This window comes from Terrapene carolina, unplaced genomic scaffold (assembly GCF_002925995.2).
Source record: "Terrapene carolina triunguis isolate 2854851 unplaced genomic scaffold, T_m_triunguis-2.0 Scaffold58, whole genome shotgun sequence".
Taxonomy (NCBI): Eukaryota; Metazoa; Chordata; order Testudines; family Emydidae; genus Terrapene; species Terrapene triunguis.
Window position 1 is genome coordinate 76,297,772 of NW_020664409.1, and position 23,254 is coordinate 76,321,025.

Genomic DNA, 23,254 nt, shown 5'->3' on the forward strand with positions numbered 1-23,254 from the left:
TCCGGTGGATCAAAACAAGTTCAATATAACGTGGTTTCACCTATAACACGGTAAGATTTTTTGGCTCCCGAGGACAGCATTATATCGAAGTAGAGGTGTATGTCTTTATTTAACGCTACCAGCAGCATGAATGAAGTTAGACGCCAGATGGATGAGGCAACGCAGGCCACTTACATGTATGAAAAAAGTGCTACTATTAGACTATTGGGTTGGTTTATGGTCATGGCCTTTCCAGCATAAGCCAAACACGGTGGTCCCAGGCGGTAACAGCCTCAGATCTACAACACAACCAGATGAAATGGCACTCATCGCCTTTATGTGGTCACAAATATTTAACCACAAGTTTAAATACTTTACAAGAAGAAATCATTGCTATTCTTCAACCTGAAATGCCTTTTTCCTCCCTTCTCATCCTTCCCAAACTGAAACTTAGTACAATTCTTTGGAGTAGCTAGAGTGTGGTTAAATGGAGGAAGCGATGCTTGTTTGCATGGAATCTGCTATTTCCTCCCTGCCAAAACACTTGTTTAAAAAAGTCATGTAATATTTCTATTAAACTGTAAATGCAGTCGACAAGGAAATGGCCTACCGGCAGTGTATTACCTTTGTGGCAATGCCAACCGGCCTACAGCAAAATAGCGCATATAACATGCATTCCCAAGTAACAAAATTGTACTTTACATAAATACCGCAGAACTCAAGCAAGATCCAGAAAAAGCAATGAAAATTTGCCCAAGCTTTCATGCTTGCCTATATCAATTGTATGTCATAACTAAAACAAAATAGAAAAGCATCTACATATGTCCAAGGATCCTGTGAAGTTAGATCATATAACTCTGGGAAAACTATTGCAACTTAAATCTGTGTATTTCTTGTTAACCACTGTAACAGCTCACTAATAAAAATTAAGAAAACCTGTGGGTATCAAATATACAAAAGAGTACTAACAGCATACAAGTCCTTAAAGACCATAACACAATTTATTAACAAGAACATGTGTTCTGTGTAATCCAGAATTGTTATGTTAAATTACTTTGGCCTTTGATATCATTCATTTGATTACAAGAATTAAAAAGACTCACAAGCTTTCAAATTCAAACAGTGACCTTTGGTTTATAAGCAGCTATTGTCATACTGATAAAATCCTCTCTGATAATTTAGTCCTTACCTTTCATTACCTAGTGCAACTACATGCAATTATGTTAAAGTGATCCCAGATGTAATGAAGATGATTTCATTAATGTTTCCGAGTACAACTAAAAAACCCCAATACAATCAACTATAATTAATCTGTAATCAATACAGTTCTTCAGAACAGTTTAAAATGTTAAATCTTCATTAATTAAGCCACTCATTAAAAAAGGGCGAGCTTGAAAGATATATGTCTTGTTCATCTCAATTTGAATTATTTCTAGTCATTCTTTAATTTCAAAATAGCCAAGAACAATGGCTTTGCCAAAAGTTTTATTAGGTGTTTCTTTAAATGCTATAATGTTTCAAGACCACAAAACAGTAGTTTTGCTTTAACTACTCACTAACAAAACTTTTTGCAACCTTAGAGATCATTCCTGCTTTTTTTAAAAACCATAAATCTACTAAATACTCTTGAATGGATTCAAGTTAAAGTCACTGTGTAAAAACAGCACCTTTTTACTCAACCACGGTGGTTCCCTGTATTTATATTAAAATGCTGACTCATGAGATACTGACAAAAAAAGATTAAACAATATGATAAGCAAGTATGTGTGTCATGCTTAAATATTCCCAAACATACTGGGAAACATACTGCCTTTAACAGCATATAATGTCTTGTTAACCCAGAATGGGTTCTAATTATAAATGGCACATGAAAATAACTGTTTTTATTATAATCATACTTATTAGAAAGGCATAACTATTATTTATAGTGCAGTTCAATAAACAAAAGTATATCCAACTGGTAGCAGTAAAGTCCCTGGATAACACCAGTCCATGAACTTCTCAAAAAGCAATATTTTTCAATTATCATCACTCTTAGATCACACATTCTATTTATTTATTTATTTTTAATCTAAGCTAATGCAGAAATACACTCCTAACTTACTTTATGTTTAGTAACACATAAAAACTGGTTTGGAATTATGAACACTGGCAATAACAACCAATGGGTCAAATCCTGAATTCCGTTCTTGGCTATTATTAATCAAAACACCCTTTGAAGGAAGGAAGGATGGTCACGTGGTTAGAACAGTGGACTGAACTCAGGAGATCTGGGTTCAACTTCAAACAGGCTTCTTTTGTTACCTTGGGGAAGTCACTTAATCTCTCTGTGCCTTAGTTATCTATCTGTAAAATGGAGATAACACTACTTTCTTATAGGGGGATTGTGAAAATCAATTCAATGTTTGCAAGGTACGAACTACAGTAACAGTACCTTTTAAGTATTGGGGAGATAGAAGTCAAGCAGTGAGTGAGACCTGATTAAGGATTCCAGGATTTTGCCCACATTTCTCTGTGCCATAACTCTACAGCTAGCTGTGAAAACAACATACCGTGGTCAATAACTCATTTTAAAAAAATTCACATTTTACTTACTCTCATTGGATGTATATCAGCATATGGAGGTTTTCCTTCGGCCATTTCTATTGAAGTGATACCAAGGGACCAAATATCTGCCACACAGTTATAACCAATCTCTTGTATTACCTCAGGAGCCATCCAAAATGGAGTACCTATAACAGTATTTCGTTTTGCCATTGTATCCTGTAATTACATCGTTTGTGCAATTAAAATTTGGACATTTGTCTGCATAGATTCCTATTACATTTGTTTCATATTTAAGGTTAGAACTGAGATTCCATTGTAAGCACTACATCGCCTCCCCCCACCCCCACCCCGGCCCCCTTCTAAATCTACAAATAAACAAATACCCTCAAAATTGGTAGATGTCTGACTGAGGGAGAGTTTTCCTTTCAAACCTGAAGTAAATAAAACAAGGGATTTCTTGATTTTTTTGCTCTTAAAATAAAGAACTTCCCTGGAGTCCAATCAGTCTAAGGTTTTTTACCACTTTATTTTATTCTTCTTCTTCTTTCCAATTTTTTGCCACAAAGTTTACTGGACTCATGTCATCAACAGGACAAAGTCTAGTTGATTTAAACTCATTTTTAAACTATATCAGCATTTTTAAATAGTGATACTGGAATGGGGCTTCAGGAGCTGCCAAGCTAATGATAGCTCACCAGCAGCTTCAGAGACAGGCCTGGTTGCATAAGAAAAATCAGGTGTAAGGGTTGTTTGCTCTCCAAGTCTCCAACACAGAGCCCAGGAAGAAGGAAAGACGGTATATCTAGCAAGACCAATGGATTTTAGGTGGGAAGGGACAAAACTATGGGCTACCCCACGCACCTCTGTTGATCACCTTACAGGCAGAATTAAGATAGTGTGGGTACCTTAACTGAATTTCCAAACTCTCAGATGTTTGAATTTCTTGAAAATCTAATCTTAACCCTACATTTCTAGGATTTTTATTTATGTGCATATTTACTTCTGTAAAATAAGGATTGTTATTAGCTAGGATTGCTAACTACAATGTTCTTATAAAGGTTTTTACTCTTAAGTTATTGATATGTACTCCCAACTGCTTCATTTCTAAGATTTTTTTAGAGGGATCACTTCATGTATTTAGTTGAGTTCATAATGTTCAGCAGACGCTGTTACAATGATAATGTAAAAGTTATTCCTGTTATGTCACACACAAAAAATGCAAACATTTATGATCCTACTGCCATAACAAAGGATCAAGCTCTTTTGAAATGTAGCAGTGTCCATAAATCCATATGACTAATAAGTTAGCCAGCCACTTTTCCAGGTTTTGGAACACTTGCACCTTAATGGTGCCAGAAAAGGGCCAAATTGGATTAAATAGAAAGTGGTATTTTTCCAAGCTCTGCCCAAATAAATCACCAGGATGAGGTTGTGCTCACTGTAGGTGTGGAGATATTCAAAATATGATCACATGCTCTCTGAGCTCCCCTGGGCTCAATAAGCTTGGCTTCCCTTTCATGGGTCTTCAATATGCACATGAGCTCTGCTAGTCTACCTAGGGAACTGGCTCAAAACCTTTTCAGACTACTATACCCCTTTCAGGACTCTGATTTGTCTTGCGTACCCCCCAAGTTTCACCTCACTTAAAAACTACTTGATTACAAAAAATCAGACAAAAAAATCCAAAATGTCACAGCACACTATTACTGAAAAATTGCTTACTTTTTCATTTTGTTTGTATGAAATTTTAGTTTGTACTGATTTTGCTAGTGCTTTTTATGTAGCCTGTTGTAAAACTAGGCAAACATCTAGATGAGTTGATGTACCCCCTGGAAGACCTCTGTGTACCCCCAGGGGTACACATATCACCCTGGTTAAGAAACACTGACCTAGGGCATTAGTCAAGGGGGTGAAAGCAGTGGTAACTTTCCCAAAGGCCTCCTACTTGTGGCACCAAAATGAGAAGTCTCTCACAATAAGCTGTGCAGTACTGTGATCCTCCCTCTTCTTTTTTACAGGAGCAATGAAATCATTAACAATGTTGACATTTAAATTATTATTAATACCTCACTTTGAGAGCTGTTTCCAGGCTCTTTCCACATTCATACTGACATCTCGGCATCACTTACATGCAATTAATATATCTGAGATTTTCTTTGCAACCACAACAGCTAGGGACTCACTTTTTAAACTAAGTTGAAATTCTAAAGAACAAGACAGTAACTTCAGAGAGTTATGGTACGGCATATGGGCACGTACAAGCTGTTCCCAAGCCCTGGTACCAGACTGACAATACTGAAGTATTCCATGTATTTTCAAGACAACTACACAGAAGCAGTACAGTCTTCCGAAGGTCTTGACTAGGCTATATAATTCAACCTGCTAAAATCAAATTAAAGGAATTAAAGTTGATGATATTATGGGGTTTTTAATCAAGTTAAGTAAGCTCAATAAAGTTAGAGAGCAACAAAATAATCATCATGGGAAGAAAAGTGCTCTCTTTCCCACCATCACCAGTCACTCCTGGCCATGGAAAATGATGAAAGGAAATCATCCCCCCCCCCTTTTTTATTTTTTTTTAAGTGAATGGTTACGAGCATTATAACAATCTAAAAAAGGTTCTGACCTTTTCATATACTTACTGTTAATTGGCCAGCCACTCCAAAATCAGCTAATTTTGCATGTCCTTCTGTGTTAAGGAGGATGTTTCCAGCCTTTATATCTCTGTGTATTTTTCTCATGAAGTGCAAATATTCAAGTCCTTTAAGTGTGGATTTAAGAATGGTTGCTATTTCATCTTCTGTTAGCTATAAGAAAACAAACATCTAACTACTTTTCTTCCTGGGTGTGTGTGTGTGTATATACACACACACACACACACAATAGTTATACATTTAAATAAACAATGTTACAGCATAGAAGGTTCTGTAAACTGTTTTATAATTATTATTATTTATATAACACATATGAAGCATGCTAGATGCTTTACAGATATGAGGCAAGACCAGGTCTAAAAGAGTTTACAATTTAAGGCTCTGATTCTGCAATTTGATCCACATAGCTGGATGGGAAGTAACCCTACTTCAGACATGAGCAGGAGTTCACCCATACAGATCACATTGCAAAATTGGGCCCTAAACATCACATAAGCAAAATAGGGGTTGAAATGTTGCCACAAGATTAGCTTAAAACTTTTTTGAATTTTTTTTGTTTTCTTTATTTTATACATATGAGAAAGAGAATTCTCTCTCTCTCTCCAATATATGGAGATACACCTCTCTCATAGAACTGGAAGGGACCCTGAAAAGTCATTGAGTCCAGCCCCCTGCCTTCACTAGCAGGACCAAGTACTGATTTTTGCCCCAGATCCCTAAGTAGCCCTCTCAAGGACTGAACTCACAACCCTGGGTTTAGCAGGCCAATGCTCAAACCACTGAGCTATCCCCCCGATCTAATAATTAGATTATTAACTCTTAGAGACAGGTGCTGCCCCAAAGAAAATGTCTCAGCAGTAGAGTTAATGCGGACTCTTACCAAGATTTTAGCACAAACAACCCCCCATTGTCCGCATGCTAAAACCTTTTACCCAGATTTGGAGGTGCTTTGAGCCTGAGCTAGCAGACCAGCTGGGGGTATGGGTTAGAACCTGGTCTCCGCTTAAACTCGGGCTGGAATACACCCATTTTGCAGCGTGGATGTAGGCTAAATCACTCAAGAGCTGATAGTCCTCTAATGCTTTCCCACACTTCCCCCTGAAGAACAGACAAGTACTCCCACAATTGCCTGGGAAAGAATCAGAGCATCTCAGCACAGAGAACCATGAGATATGACCCCAAACACAAATAAGCAAGTAAAGAAATAGTGAGGACACCATAATGTAGATATGACTTTGCATTGGGGACATTCACACCTGGACTAGACTACCCCAGGTGCTCAGACCTGGGTGCTTATCACCCAGATTAACTATTAAGTGAATCATAAAAATCACAGAAATGTAGGCTGGAAGGGACTTAAGAAATCATCAAATCCAGCCCCCTGCACTGAGGCAGGACTGAGTAAACCTAGATCATCCCTGATGGGTTTTTGTCCAACCTGCTCTTAAAAACCTCCAATGACAGGAACTCCAGAGCACTCCTTGGAAATCTATTCCAGTGCTTAACTGTCCTTATAGTTAGAAAGATTTTCCTGATCTCTAACCTAAATCTCCCTTGCTGCAAATAAAGCCCATTATTTCTTGTCCTACCTTCAGTGGACATGGAGAACAATTGACCACAGTCCTCTTCATAACAGCTCTTAACATATTTGAAGACTGCTATCAGGTCCTGCCATCTTGTTCTCAAAATACTGAACATGCCCAGTTTTTTTTTTTTTTAAGCCTTTCCTCATAAGTCACATTTTCTAAATCTTTTATCATTTTGTTGCTCTCCTCTGGACTCTCTCACCAACTTGTCCACATCTTTCCTATTGAACACCATACTCCAGCTGAGACCCCCCCAAGGGTCAGTAGAGTGCGACAATTACCTCTTCTGTTGTACATACAACACTCCTATTAATACACCCCAGAATATTAGCCTTTTTTGCAAATGCATCACATTGTTGACTCACTTTCAGTTTGTGAGCCACTATAACCCAGATTCTTTCCAGCGGTACCACCTAGCCAGTTATTCTCCATTTTGTAGCTGTGCAGTTTTTCCTTCCTAAGCGGAAGACACTTCTTAACTTTGCATTTGTACGGCACATAACAGAATGTTACTCTGATCCGCATGAGAGCCTCTAAGTGCTACTTCAATATAAGTAATAAATTAACAATAATAAATTAAATGTTCGTTGAGGGTGCTAAGCACTTCGCAGGAGTGGCCCAGGATGAACTCTTCAACTCTAGGTACAGAGTCGAGGCCAAAAAAATCCTTTTCAACTCTGGGGTATATTAATAGGAATGTTGTATGTACGACACAAGAGGTAATTGTCCCAGTATACTTGACATTGGGGAGGCCTCAGCTGGAGTACTGTGTCGAGTAGGAAAGATGTGGACAAGTTGGAGAGAGAATCCAGAGGAGAGCAACAAAAATAATAAATGGTTTAGAAAATGTGACCTGTGAGGAAAGGTTTAAGAAGTGGAAATTAAATTCTACTAAGGAAAATAGAAAGGAGCAAAAACTCTGGCAAGTGAAGTGTAAAAATATAATTAGGGAGGCCAAAAAAGAATTTGAAGAACAGCTAACCAAAGGCTCAAAACGAAGAGCAAAAAAAAAATAATAATAAGTACATCAGAAGCAGGAAGCATGCTAAACAACCAGTGAGGCCACTGGATGATCAAGGTGCTAAAGGAGCACTCCCCAAGGAAGATAAGGCCATTGCAGAGAAACTAAATGAATTCTTTGCATCTGTCTTCATGGCTGAGGATGTGAGGGAGATTCCCAAACTTGGGCCACTCTTTTTAGGTGACAAATCTGAGGAAGTGTCCCAGATTGAGGTGTCATCAGAGGAGGTTTTGGAACAAACTGATAAACTAAACAGTAATAAGTCACCAGGACCAGATGGTATTCACCAAAGAGTTCTGAAGGAACTCAAATGAAAAACTGCAGAACTACTAACTGGTGTGTAACCTATCATTTAAATCAGCTTCTGTACCAGATGACTGGAGAATAGCTAATGTGATGCCAATTTTTTAAAAAGGCTCCAGAAGCAATCCAGCAATTACAGGCTGGTAAGCCTAGCTTCAGTTCCAGGCAAATTGGTTAAAACTGTAGTAAAGAACAGAATTATCAGACACCTAGATGAACACAATGTGTTGAGGAAGAGTCAACATGTAAAAGAAAATCATGCCGCACCAATCTACTAGAATTCTTTGAGGGGAGTCAACAAACACGTGGGCAAGGGTGATCTGGTGGATAGAGTGCACTTGGACTTTCAGAAAGTCTTTGACCAGGTCCCTCACCAAAGGCTTTTAAGCAAAGTAAGCTGTCCTGGGATAAGAAGGAAGGTCTTCACATGGATCAGTAACTGGTTAAAAAATAGGAAACAAAGGGTTGTAATAAATGGTCAGTTTTCTCAGTGGAAAAAGATAAATAGTGGTGTCCCCAGGGGTCTGTACCAGGACCAGTCCTATTCAACATATTCATAAATGATCTGGAAAAAGGGGTGAACAGTGAGGTGGCAACATTTGCAAATGATACAGAACTACTTAAGGTAGTTAAGTCAAAAGCAGACTGTGAAGAGTTACAAAGAGATCTCACAAAACTGGGTGACAGGGCAACAAAATGGCCAATAAAATTCAATGTTGATAAATGCAAAGTAATGCACATTGGAAAACATAATCCCAACTCTACATATAAAATGATGAGGTCTAAATTAGCTGTTACCACTCAAGAAACAGAGCTTGGAGTCATTGTGGATAGTTCTCTGAAAACATCCACTCAATGTGCAGTGGCAGTCAAAAAAGCTAACAGAATGTTGGGAATCATTAGGAAAGGGATAAGTAAGAAAACAGAAAATATCATATTGCCTCTCTATAAATCCATGGTACGCCCCCACCTTGAATACTACATGCAGATCTGGTCGTCCCATCTCAAAAAAGACATGGAATTGGAAAGGGTACAGAAAAAGACAACAAAAATGATTGGGGTATGGAACAGCTACCATATGAGGAAAGATTAATAAGACTGGGACTTTTCAGCTTGGAAAAGAAACGACTAAGGGGGGGATATGACAGAGGTCTACAAAATCATAACTAGTGTGGAGAAAGTAAATAAGGAAGTCTTATTTACTCCATCTCATAACACAAGAACTAAGGGATCACCAAATGAAATGAATAGGCAGCAGGTTTAAAACAAACAAAAGGAAGTATTTCTTCACACAACGCACAGTCAGCCTGTCGAACTCTTTGCCAGAGGTCATTATGAAGGCCAAGACTATAACAGGCTTCAAAAAAGAACTAGATAAATTCATGGAGGATAGGTCCATCAATGACTATGAGCCAGGATGAACAGGGATACAAAACCATGCTCTAAAGTGTCCCTTGCCTCTGTTTTCCAGAAGCTGGGAATGGGCGACACCGGATGGATCACTTGATGATTATCTGTTCTGTACATTCTCTCTGAAGCACCTGGCATTGGCCACTGTTGGAAAGCAGGATACTAGGTTAGATGGACCATTGGTCTGACCCAGTATGGCCATTCTTATGTTCTGATGTAACACTCTCTGTTAATTTCCGTTTTCAAAATACTCTGCTGAGATTATAGAGTACAAAAGACAGATTTTTCTCAGAAGGAAAAATTAATTACTGTGAAGAGGAAAAAGGACAAAGGTCTATCTATGCATTCCTTAAATCCTACAAGTGAACTGGCCAGATGCTGGCCTTCCACAATTAAGGAATGAATTTCACCACAGACAATGAACATGATTGTCACACATGAATCCCCATTTTCCCCCCATTTTATAAGATGTTAAAATTGGTCAAAATTGCTGATCAATAAAGTTAAAGTGTCAAAACTGTTTCCAGTCCAACCTCCTTATTTTCATAAACTTTACTTTCCAAAACAGTTTTTAAACAAAATCAATATGTTTCTGACTTTTACAGAAATTATCTAAATTTATAGTACAGTAATAACTAAAAAAAAATGGCTACTTTTTATAGTTCAAATTTCCCATGTGCTTATTCCACAGAACTGGTGCATAGGCTAGTTTTGACAAAATCTGGTGACAATATTTGATCACAAATTTTAAAAATGTTTAATTGCCAAGTGACTGATTGTGCCTTACCTATGCCAGCAGGGAGGACAGTTACCATCAGACCAGATGATGCACAGCAGAATAGATGCCAGTCAGTCACTTACTCTTACCAGAAGGAAAATAAACCACCTTAGCTGTACAGTATAAGAGAGGCTATCAAGATCTCACGCCCTAAAGCACTAATGAACTAGCAGAGTCCTAAATTTGGATTGAGCTCAAGGGAATGCCATGTTTTCTTAATTTCTCAAACTCCCACATATGAAATTCCTGCAAAGTCTACAATTAGCAATATCAAGGCTGAGCTACTGCTCATTAGCACTTCCTAATGGCAGCAACTATCAGTTTCACACTGCTGACAGTACACAAGCCAGACAATGCTAATTAAGAGTTTCTGGGCAAGAGAAGAGAAAGAAAAAACAAAAATGGATAAAACAGATGGGTCTGTACACAGAGACAAAAAACTACATACAGCATACTGGGGCAGAGAAAACCACCTAACCCCACCCTTCCCATCATTCTTACGGCTTGTCTACACAATGAGTTATTCGGGAACAGATATTCCTGAATAGCTCCAGGTGTGAACACTCTTATTCTGGAATAAGAGTGTCTAGTTTAAATCACTGGGTTAAACTAAACAGAAATAAGGCCCTCTTATCCCAGAATAAGAGTCTCCACCCATGGAGCCACTCAGGAATAGCTGTTCCTGAATAACTTCAAGTTCAGACAAGCAACCCACATCCCCTGCTTTTCCCTCCCCCCCCCATTGTCTTTCTCGCCCCCTCCCAATTGCAGAGATGTGTCTTTCAGAGTGTCAACATTTTAAATGGACATTGGGAGTACTATTATACTGGAATGTGTTCAAGGCTGCCAGCAGTTGATTCTTTGATCTGTAGATAATTACAGAGGTGTTGAACATAATGAGCCTGTTCACCAAACGCAAAGAAATCTGTGTGTTCTTCATATCCCCCCCCACCCTTTAAGGTTTTTCAATTTTCACCATAATCAATAGGGTTCTGCTAATTGATAACTAGAATGTTCCCTGACATTTTGGAATTGATCAGATGTGTCATTCAAAAGTTATCACATTATATCCAAACAGCAAAATTCCATCATGATGAGTGTAATCCCTCATGCTCAGCCAAAAACCTGCTTTAAAATGTCCTTCAAAAATCTGAATTACTTTGCTGTTTGCCAAATGCTTTCTATTAGCAGGTAATAAATTGCCAAAATGCAACATGATCTGCATTAAAATATATCATGTTACGAAAGCTGTTGTAGCACTGTATTGTGGAATAGCAGGAATCTTAATTTAGCTGGCCCTTTACTATATTTCAACAATAAGACCATCTGCATTTTAATAAGAACAGTAATTACTATGGGAAGATAATGGTACTACAATAGCTATGACTTTCCTTGCAGCCACAGCCTATTAATGCCTGCTGCTCTATCCTGCAAAGCATTGTTAGACTGTGTCAGTCAGGGGTGTGGAAAAAAAACAAACTCCTGACTGACGAGCTATGCCAGCAAAACTGATGTAGCTATACTGGCAAAAATCACTCCTTTCACTAGTATAAGCTGCCGCTCCACCAGGGGGCTCTGCTGGTCTACCTATACCAGTCTAGCAGCATCAGCCAACCCTTTATAGTGTAGACTGGCCCTACAAAGCATATTCAGGACTAAGATATTGCTTTTTCATGAAGAGGTCAGCTGCCCATACTACTCGCCTCCACAATCATTCTGGGTTTTAAACAATCTTCTTTATTTCACTCACTAAACACCAGGTAGCCCTTTTTATTTATTTATTTTTAAGGTGAAAAGGGCATTATAAGATTGCATTAAAAGTCAACAATTGTGACACATTTTGAAGAATTACACTCCATTTTTTCATATTGTCTTTGCTTTTTCAGCCAAGATGTGTGGAAAATTGTCTCCTTATATTCAGTGAGGGTAGTACAAGAGAGCATAACCAGGAGAAATGGGATGAAAATTAAAGAAATAAAAAACTGTGAATGAATGGGCAAGACAAACTTCCTGAGTAGGAAACCTAGTAAACTCCATTGCTTGGGACTTTTAAAAGTGGACTGGACAAGGCATCTTTTTAAAAATAACACATTGTCAGGATCCAGCAATGGCAAAGGGACACACTAGATGACCCAGGTCTTTCCCACTTCTACAGTTCTTCATCAATCATTTACATAGGAATATAAATTGTACACTGTGCTTTCAAGAAGGCAACCAACAATCAACAAATGACATGTCCTTGCCCCCCAAAGTAAAAATAATATAGTACAAGAAAACACATAGTGGGATATAGCCATTTGCATTTGGCTGCTTAATGAACCAGGTGGACTACTCAGGTAACCTGACAGATTACTAAACCCCACAACTATCCCTCTCAATTACTCTGGATGAACACAATAGGGATATATAAGCTCTTCTAATAATTATTTTCAGGTGAATAGTAAGAATACATCTTTTGCATGTGCTATATTCCAGAAAGAGCCCCTTCAGTTTTCTGATCAGGATTATGGAATAAATGAAGAAAACATCGAGAAAGAATCTAATCTATCTATATTTTATACTTAGTGCACATTGGAACACAATTTGGATAATTCTTCTTAAAACTGTGTAAGCTGTTCATGCAACTGGCATATATTCAAAAAGTAATGGAGTACGTGAATGCAACAAGCTCCCAGAAACCTGAGGGCTTGTCTACATTTACAGTGCTGCAGCTGCACCGCTCTAGAGCTTACTGAAGATGCTACCTACACTGACGAGAGAGATTCTCCCATCGTTATAGGTACTCCACCTCCACAAAAGGCAGTGGGCTAGGTTGCCAGGAGAAGCCCCTCTGTTGACACAGCGCTGTCTACACTGGGGATTAGGTCAGTATAACTGCGTCACTCGGGGGTGTGGAAAATCCACATCCATGAGCGATGCAATTATACTGACATAAGTTGGTAATGTAGACACTACAAGAAAGAGGAATGCTCTATTTAGGGACCAGTACAGGCTTCAAACTTTCCCTCTTCCCCGCACACACACAAAACTGTAAAGAAATTAAGTTAAGCAACAGCAATTTTTTTTACAGTTGCTGTTTTGAAAGAGTACAGGATATATCCGCTACCTCCTTTTCCTATTTTTTTTATTATATCACAAGATCAATCATTTCGTAAGAGAGCGGAATGATTCTACAGAAAGGGGGGAGGGGGCGCGGGAGGGAAACAGTTGTAATTAGCAAGTTCATCTCCTTAAGGGTGAGTGTTCACAACAAATTTAAATTATTTAATATATAGAAAAACTTCCCAGCTTGAGGTTCAATCCAATCTTATTAATTCTGAGTATGGAGCTTACCCTTCTCAATCACTTTTACTACCCTTTTCATTTGCAAGTGAAGGTGAAAACTGAAGTAGAGTTAACTCATTGTTCACTAGGGATTAGTTAGTACTTCTGCACCATGTTTCATACACCTGGTCTAACATCAAGCTTAACAGTCCTTAAGAATTATTTTTGCTTTTTTTGCTCAGCAGGTCATACAGCCCAAAGCCTTTTTTAGTGCTCCTCCTTTATGCTGACTGCTGTGGCACTTGACAGGATTTTGGAGAGAGTTTGGAAATTGAAAGCAGGCGGTTATGCATGACTCAACAAGAAAAGTTATTTGGTATAACTTTCCTGATCTTCCTCTCTCCTTGATAGAGTAAAGTTGCTTAACTGGTTGGGAGCCAAGAGAAAGGGGGAATCTCATGTCAAGTGTAAGATAAAAGTCTGAGTAGAAGGACATCTAGGAAAAAAGGCCTCTTGTATTACATGAATTCACAATTTACTGGGCAAAATACAGTGGCAATGCAAATGGTGGTGTAAATAACATGTCAGAGATATATAAAGTGGTCAGAAAAGGAGACATAAGCATGTGTAGTCTACACACCATACAAGGAGAATATGGGAGAGATTGTATTGGAAAGGAGGAGGAAAGAGATGGGGGTTTTGCTTTATTTTACAACTTTTTGTTAAGCTGATTTATGTGCTACATACCCATTCCAGTCTTTGGCATATAAATTACACCCATTTACACTTCCTTTTCTGACAAATGTGTGCAGCCATCTAACTTATATTAACATTTGTCACCTCTAAATTTGGTCCAGAGGCTTCAGTGGGAGCTGCTCCTGCTTATACCAGGTCTAAATATGGTCAACTGTGGCTTGGTCTACACTTAAAAGTTATATTGGCATAGCTAGGTCAGTCAGGAATGTGAGGGGGGAAAAATACACCCCTGATCAACACAACTCCGCCGACAGAAGAGTGTTTCTGTCAGCACAGCTAAAGTCATTTTGGGAGTGGGTATTCCTACACCAGCAGAAAAATTCCTTTTGTGAGTGCAGTAGGGAGCTATGTCAGTATAGGATCTGTAGTGTAGACATAGCCTAACAATACAAAGAGAGCATTGAAGAGTATTGAAAAAAGGTACCTTTTAAACACTACATAATTTATTTGCAGTGTTCCTGAAATAGCAGCATTAGGTATACTCACTTTCCCGTATGTGATAGAGCATTATATATTGAATAGTACTAATGTCACATTGGTCACTGTTGCATTAACACACAATGAAAGAACCTATTATAGTGTCTTTGAAGGAGTTAAGGTTGCTGATTTTCTTTATTTTTGTTCAATTAAAATATCAATCTCAATAGTGAATTAATGCAGATTACCTTTATTTAATACATCTATATCCTATATATATGCAATTCTGCACTAGACATGCTCCTAAACCCACAGGCATGCTATGTTAAAAACTTCATTTCAGAGACCCATGAATTTAGTATCATTTAACCATGGCAACTTTGACTTTTATACACACACACTTTCTATTCTTATTCAGCACACAAAATAGTCTATAAAAAGGCAGATGTTAAAGGGTCACCACTAGTTACTTTGTATTCTTGGGAGGTACAGCAAAGAACAAAATTGTACTAGTATTTTCAGCTAATCCATTCTGTTTTAGCAGGATTAGCTGAAACGTAGCCTATTTGAATAATTCAGTTCTAACTTTTTGAAATATATAGGCCATATATTATAGAATATAGAGAGAGAATAATTCCCAAATATTTTAGCCCTGAAGGGATAATGAATACTTTAGTTGACTGATATCTTCCTTCAGATCCCCTTTAAACTCTCCTTCGCTGTAAAGTTATTTCCTCATTTGGATTTTATAATACATCTAGGGTGACCAGACAGCAAGTGTGAAAAATTGGGACAGGGGGTGGGGAGTAATAGGAGCCTATATAAGAAAAAGACCAAAAATCGGGACCGTCCCTATAAAATCGGGACATCTGGTCACCCTAAATACATCCCATCTTCTCTAGGCCTTTCTTATAGGCCATGAATCTGAAGGCAGTTCCACCTTAAATCCCATTGACTTCAGTAGGACTCTATGCAGGCGCAAAGGTCTACCTAATGCAGAAAAAACGCAGGATCAGGACTTTATATTGCAAGCTCTTTGGAACAGAGATTGCTTTCATCCATACATCTTGTTCTACACCAAGCATTTTCAGTTCTATAACAAATACATAATTCATCTTTTCCAAGCAAGTATATTATATTCTATGGCCTTTTACTTTTTGGGAAGTTATAACTTAGTGCTGTTTGAAACAGTAATATATTAAAGCACACTAGGAAACTTTAGTGGGCACCAGCGAGGTCTACCACACCAGTTAATATTAGGGCTGTCAAGCGATTAAAAAAATTAATTGCAATTAATCGCACTGTTAAACAATAATAGAATACCATTTATTTAAATATTTTTGGATGTTTTCCACATTTTCAAATCTATTATAAACACAGAATACAAAATATACAGGGCTCACTTTATTTTTGATTACAAATATTTGCACTACAAAAAACAAACGAAATAGTCTTTTTCAATTCACCTAATACAAGTACTGTAGTGCAATCTCTTTTTCATGAAAGTTGAACTTACAAATGTAGAATTATGTACAAAAAATAACTGCACTGAAAAATAAAACAATGTAAAACTTTAGAGCCTTCAAGTCCACTCAGTCCTATTTCTTGCTCAGCCAATTGCTCAGACTAAGAAGTTTGTTTACATTTGCAGGGGATAATGCTGTCCGCTTCTTGTTCACAATGTCACCTGAAAGTGAGAACAGGTGTTCGGCGGCTACAACAGTGCCATGCATCACAAGATATTTACATGCCAGATGCACTAAAGATTCATATGTCCCATCATTCTTCAACCACCATTCCAGAGTACATGCATCCATGCTGATGATGGGTTCTGCTCAATAACAAGCCAAAGCAGTGCGGACTGAAACATGTTCATTTTCATCATCTGAGTCAAATGCCACCAGCAGAAAGTTGATTTTCTTTTTTGGTGGTTCAGATTCTGTAGTTTCCGCGTCGGAGTGTTGCTCTTTTAAGACTTCTGAAACCATGCTCCACACCTCGTCCCTCTCAGATTTTGGAAGGCACTTCAGATTCTTAAACCTTGGGTTGAGTTCTGTAGCTATCTTTAGAAATCTCACATTGGTACCTTCTTTGCGTTTTGTCAAATCTGCAGTGAAAATGTTCTTAAAATGAACATGTGCTAAGTCTTCATCCGAGACTACTATAATGTGCAATATATGGCAGAATGAGTGTAAAATAGAACAGGAGACATACAATTCTCCCCCAAGGAGTTCAGCCACAAATTTAATGAACGCATTTTTTTTAAACGAGCGTCATCAGCATGGAAGCATGTCCTCTAGAATGATGACCAAAGCATGAAGGGGCATACAAATGTTTAGCATATCTGTCACGTAGATACCTTGCAATGTCGGCTACAAAAGTCCCATGCGAATGCCTGTTCTCCCTTTCTGGTGACATTGTAAATAAGAAGTGGGTAGCATTATCTCCCGTAATTTTTTAAGTTAATCACGTGTTAACTGTAATTGACAGCCCTAGTTAATACACAACACACTAATGTGCTTTATAAATCACCTTCCCATTAGTCTACATTACCCCATCACAAAGACAAGCCATTATGCAACAGCTCCCCACAGAGCCGTCTAGCAGACCAGAAAAGTTGGCGCACAATATGCTCCAACCATGCCTCCTCCCTCTCCTACACCACTCCTTTTCATGCCAGGGGCTATGAGGGAAGCCACCAGCCTTATGCTACTGACAGTATGCCCTTGTGGGGGGATCAGTTCCAAAGCCCCACGCACACAGAGAGAGCCAGCCTGTAAAGGGTGTCAGAGAGCCCAACACGAGGGCCGTAGTTTGGCTTTTCAGAGTAAAAAGCTGTTGCCTGCATAAAGTACTGTCCTGTGCTCTATATTCCTATGCATTATTTTTGATATTTTTATGTTGGCATATAACTATTGCCATTGCTTAAAGAGCCACAGCATGCAACAAAGGGAACAGGAGTTAGTCAAATTCTTCCTATAAAGTAAAACTGATTTACTTTGGTTTTTAACCCAAGAGCAAGTGGGCAAAAAGGAGCTCTCCAACCAGCCAGCACTCATTTTAGAAACATTTGAGATAAGGAAAAGAGGGTATGAATGAACCAGCAGTATAGCTGAGAAAAACAAAATTTGAATAGAATATAAAATAACAGTATTTGTGCTTCTGTGTTTATTTTACAATATGCTCCCTTCCCCCAATCTTCCAAAATTATTAGCCATAGGGAAAAATATCTGAATCCTCATGACCCAAGCATAAATTAAATTAGTAACAGAAAAAAGAACATGAAATCTTAGGGGAAAATATAAACTATTAACTTTAAGGGTGATATGTAAAATGAAATAAGCAAATCTTTATCATGAGAAATTTTCACTGTTTTCATTAAATCTCATCGTTCCATCTTTGTTGTCAAACTAGAAGAAGTGGCTTCATTTTCTAATCTTCAAGTCCAAAATAAAAAATCTCCACACAGAAACAAAAGTTAAAAGCATAGAAAAGATAGCTCTGTTTTTAATTGTTTCCAGCTAGGTAAGTAAATTAATCGGCTAAGTACGACCTCTGTGTGGGGATCTTCCAGCTGAAAGTTAAAAAACTGAGCTGGTTTCTCTGTGTAGACACTAATGATCCTGAGGCACAATCATTTGCCTGGTATCTTTGATCACCATTTTCCTTTCCCCATGCTTGTGTACAGTGTGCTGTGCACTTCTTGTCCACTTGGGTGGGTACCATCTGCCATTCCTGAAGCAGCTGTGAAGCAATTTTGAACCCTTCAGCATTAATATAAAATACACCTCCACCCCAGTATAACGCGACCCGATATAACACGAATTCTGATATAACGCGGTAAAGCAGTGCTCCGGGGGGGTGGGGCTGCGCACTCCGGCGGATCAAAGCAAGTTCATTATAACGAGTCTTGTGGATAAGGGAGAAGCTGTGGATGTGGTATACCTAGACTTTAGTAAGGCATTTGATACGGTCTCGCATGATATTCTTATCGATAAACTAGGCAAATACAATTTAGATGGGGCTACTATAAGGTAGGTGCATAACTGGCTGGATAACCGTACTCAGAGAGTTGTTATTAATGGTTCCCAATCCTGCTGGAAAGGCATAATGAGTGGGGTTCCGCAGGGGTCTGTTTTGGGACCGGCTCTGTTCAATATCTTCATTAACGACTTAGATATTGGCATAGAAAGTACGCTTATTAAGTTTGCGGATGATACCAAACTGGGAGGGATTGCAACTGCTTTGGAGGACAGGGTCATAATTCAAAATGATCTGGATAAATTGGAGAAATGGTCTGAGTTAAACAGGATGAAGTTTAACAAAGACAAATGCAAAGTGCTCCACTTAGGAAGAAAAAATCAGTTTCACACATACAGAATGGGAAGAGACTGTCTAGGAAGGAGTACGGCAGAAAGGGATCTAGGGGTTATAGTGGACCACAAGCTAAATATGAGTCAACAGTGTGATGCTGTTGCAAAAAAAAGCAAACATGATTCTGGGATGTATTAACAGGTGTGTTGTGAGCAAGACACGAGAAGTCATTCTTCCGCTCTACTCTGCTCTGGTTAGGCCTCAGCTGGAGTATTGTGTCCAGTTCTGGGCACCGCATTTCAAGAAAGATGTGGAAATTGGAAAGGGTCCAGAGAAGAGCAACAAGAATGATTAAAGGTCTTGAGAACATGACCTATGAAGGAAGGCTGAAAGAATTGGGTTTGTTTAGTTTGGAAAAGAGAAGACTGAGAGGGGACATGATAGCAGTTTTCAGGTATCTAAAAGGGTGTCATAAGGAGGAGGGAGAAAACTTGTTCACCTTAGCCTCTAAGGATAGAACAAGAAGCAATGGGCTTAAACTGCAGCAAGGGAGGTCTAGGTTGGACATTAGGAAAAAGTTCCTAACTGTCAGGGTGGTTAAACACTGGAATAAATTGCCTAGGGAGGTTGTGGAATCTCCATCTCTGGAGATATTTAAGAGTAGGTTAGATAAATGTCTATCAGGGATGGTCTAGACAGTATTTGGTCCTGCCATGCGGGCAGGGGACTGGACTCGATGACCTCTCGAGGTCCCTTCCAGTCCTAGAATCTATGAATCTATGAATAACGTGGTTTCACCTATAACGCGGTAAGATTTTTTGGCTCCCGAGGACAGCGTTATATCGAGGTAGAGGTGTAATTCAGAAAGCTAAAGTGGGCCAACACTATAGCCACCATACAGACCAATGGCAACTATTATGCCAGCCAGCTCTGGTCAAACTGAATATTCTGGTGGATCAGACAAACATGCACTAAGTTCAGGTGTAACATATCTCTTAGGAGAATGGACCCTGAAGATATGCTTGGCTGGTTAGGCATGGATGCCCATGCACCCTTAATTCCACTTTCTGTGCATATTCATTATTACAAAGTCTCACCAAAGTCAAATACTATTTTTCTCCCACAGGACCCCTGCCTCATTCAGTAGGCAGGAAGGACAGTGAATGAGGCAGGGGTACATGGCTAAAAAGCCATTGTTGCAAGACCCCTGTCTCTTTCACTGTGAAAGTTGTAATGCAGGTAACACATGAGGCAAGGAGCTACAGGAAGAGAATTAGTGTTGTTGTGGTTATAGCACTGGATTGAAACCAGTGAGAATGGGATTCTAGCCCTAGCTTTGCCACAAACTTCCCTCAGACCAGACTTTTCAGAATCAGTCATTACTTGCAGGTGCCTCGTTTTCTAGGTGACCAGCTTGAGACCGGGCTTGATTTTTCAGAAGTTCTGAACACTCACAACTGTAAATGAAGTCAACACCTATAAAAAAATCCGGCCCTACCTGTCTCCAATTGGGCACCCAATCAATATTCAAAATCAATATACACTTTTGAAAAATTTGGCCTACATCTTCCTATACTTTAGTTCTCTATCTGTAAATGGAAGATAATACTTCCCTACTTTACAGGAGTGTTGTGAAGATAATCATAAGGCACTCGGATAATACGGTGATGAGAGCAATAAAGAAAACCATGAAGAAATTATTAATTATTATTATTATTTATTAATACTAATAATACATATATAAGAAGTAAATTAGGCATAGGATCATGAATTGAGTGATGCAGAGAGAAAGACATTACACAGCTGCCTCATTCCCAGAGCACCATCCACCACGAGCAGTGAATGAGGCATGGTCATGTGGAAAATAAATAGCAATGAGCACATAACTAAAAATAGTTCTACTCCCTTGTGGATATACAGGCTGCATGAGCATTTAATTCTGGGATTTGAGTATTAGACTTTTCAATCATAAGGTATTTTGTATGTTATTGTATTTATATACATAAAATCAGACCCCCTCAAGTTAGCACATTTTAGGGGATAGGATACTTAGGACAGTGCTAATGAGCTATAGAGCTTTCCACCTGTAGTTCAGCAGTTTGAATCCAGCACAGATCAGGGAAGAGTGAAAGCTGTCTCCATCTAATATATATCTGCTGGCCACTATATGAAATGAGTTTGGTGGAGGTCATTTCCAGCTCTCACATCACAAATTCACCATAGCACTTGGCACACAAGAGTTTTGCATGGAGAGGCCAAAAACGGAATGAAACATGGAGACTAGACTCCCTCTGCTACTCCTAGAGCTTGTCTTCAATATCAAGTTTGATCATTGTAGACCACAACTGTGAAGTATCAAATTAGCTAAGCAGAGGCTAACCACAACTTTGCAATTAATATAGAAAAGGACAAGTCCTGTTCAGCACTATGTCAGCCTGACATGGTTAAGCCACAGGGGAGGTCTGAGACTTAAACATACCATTTAACCATGATTACATGACACAATAATGCACATGGCTTGTCCTTGTCCACACAAAGATGTGGTCAGCATCAGGACAGTTAATTCCACTCTTCACAGTAATATTTTAACAATAATATTGTGTAGTGACAGCAAGGCCCAGTGGAAATCCTATCCAGACCAGGGTTGAGATAAGCTAATAGGGCAGTATGTCTCGGCTTCTCAGCCTGCAGATAAAAGAACTGTATTTGCCAGCACTGTGACCTTTCATTAACTCTAAATACAAAAAAGCATTTTTAATAAAAAACAAACTTTATGGTTGTATGAAACATATTTGCAAATAGGCAAATTAACTCATTGCTATTTGCATAAACTGCTCATGTGACAGCAACTACATTATTATTTCACACACAAAAATGCATTCCAAAAGGAGAGACGCTTGTGTCTTATAGACCTCCCAACTCCCGCAATCCATGCAGACCTTGGATCTAGAGGAGTTGGAGAAGGTGAGGGGGACAGAGAAATCTTTTCTTCTGGTGAGAGTGCAAAAAAAAAAAAAATCTAATCTCACAAAACTCCAACACTGCATGAAACAGCTTGATGAAAACTCCATGAGGAGAACTTTGTGAAGGTCTCCCCCATCACTCTCTTCTGTTGGTTTTCTTCCCTTTCCCCACCTCAGTAATATTCAGCAACTGACATCTCAAAAATTTCGTTTATAAAGATTCTCTTCTAATTAACCAGTATTATAAGCAGGGCCTAGTATCACTACCTATTATTAAGGGTACCCAACACTTCCCGTTATAAGATCCTCTTTTCACTGGGTTTATAACTTTGTCAAACTTTAACCATTTGGACTGAAATTTTACATGCCAGGTGTCTGCCACAGGCTGAATTTAAAAAAAAATAATAATAATCTCAGTCAAAACAGTTCCGTCCTTTCTGAGAACTAGGCTATGGAAAAATAAATTGTTTTGCTCATGTTAAAAATTGTTGTGACTGTTTCTTTAAGAAGCTTTAGCATTGCTCCTTCCCTTCCCTCCCTTTACTCCCTTCCCCCCCACTCCCCCTCCCCCCATGCTTTCGAGCAGGGCCTTCAAATTTGGCACAGGGTGGCCTTGGGTCAAGAGAAGTGCCCTTCACCATCCCTGTGAAAATCCACCCAAATTTGGCCAAGTTATAAACCTTTGGGGAGAAAAACTGCAGTTTGCACATACTCAGTAGAGAGTGTTTCAGTTTTTAGCAGCTAAAAATCTCCAAAGATGCTCTGTACCTTCACAGCTCCCAAGCATGACTGGACTGCACTTGAGCCAGCCCCACAGAGTCACTGAATGTGTTCCAAACCAGAGCTATAGAGTGAAGCCAGACTTTCCCTGTAATTGTTGCAACCACCTGCTCTGGGCAAGAGTGGAGGTGAGCACTGCAACTGAGAGCTCTACGTGACATGTATTCCAGCACCCAGGAATGTGGAGGAAGCTGCCTGATTCAAAAACAGAGGAGACAGAAGCTGGACCAGGGGGAGAGAAAGAAGTAGATTAGGACAAGGTCTCTGGTTAGTGTAGGACTAGAAGAGAAGGGAAGGAGAGAAACTGTGACTGGGAATTGGGAGAGACTGGGGATCCAGGAAGAAAACTGGGACTTGGACAGACAGCCAGGAGGGAGAGATGAGTACTGGCTGGATAAGGCAACTGGAACTGGGATGAGAATCCTGAGGAGTGGAGACTAGAACTGGATAGGCAAGAAGAATGAGACAGGGACAGGTTGAAG

The 23,254-nt window shown here is 39.0% G+C and overlaps 1 protein-coding gene across 1 annotated transcript in view; it reads right to left on the reverse strand.

Moving 5' to 3' along the window:
* The window catches only part of STK3 (serine/threonine kinase 3), a 278,273-nt gene that overhangs the window by 216,048 nt on the left and 38,971 nt on the right, over nt 1-23,254 (reverse strand). The window contains exons 5-6 of the mRNA XM_024215812.3: nt 5,169-5,333; nt 2,575-2,742 (exon numbers count right to left, since the gene is read on the reverse strand). Coding sequence (XP_024071580.1) covers nt 2,575-2,742; nt 5,169-5,333 — 333 coding nt within the window. The remainder of the gene's footprint in view (nt 1-2,574; nt 2,743-5,168; nt 5,334-23,254) is intronic.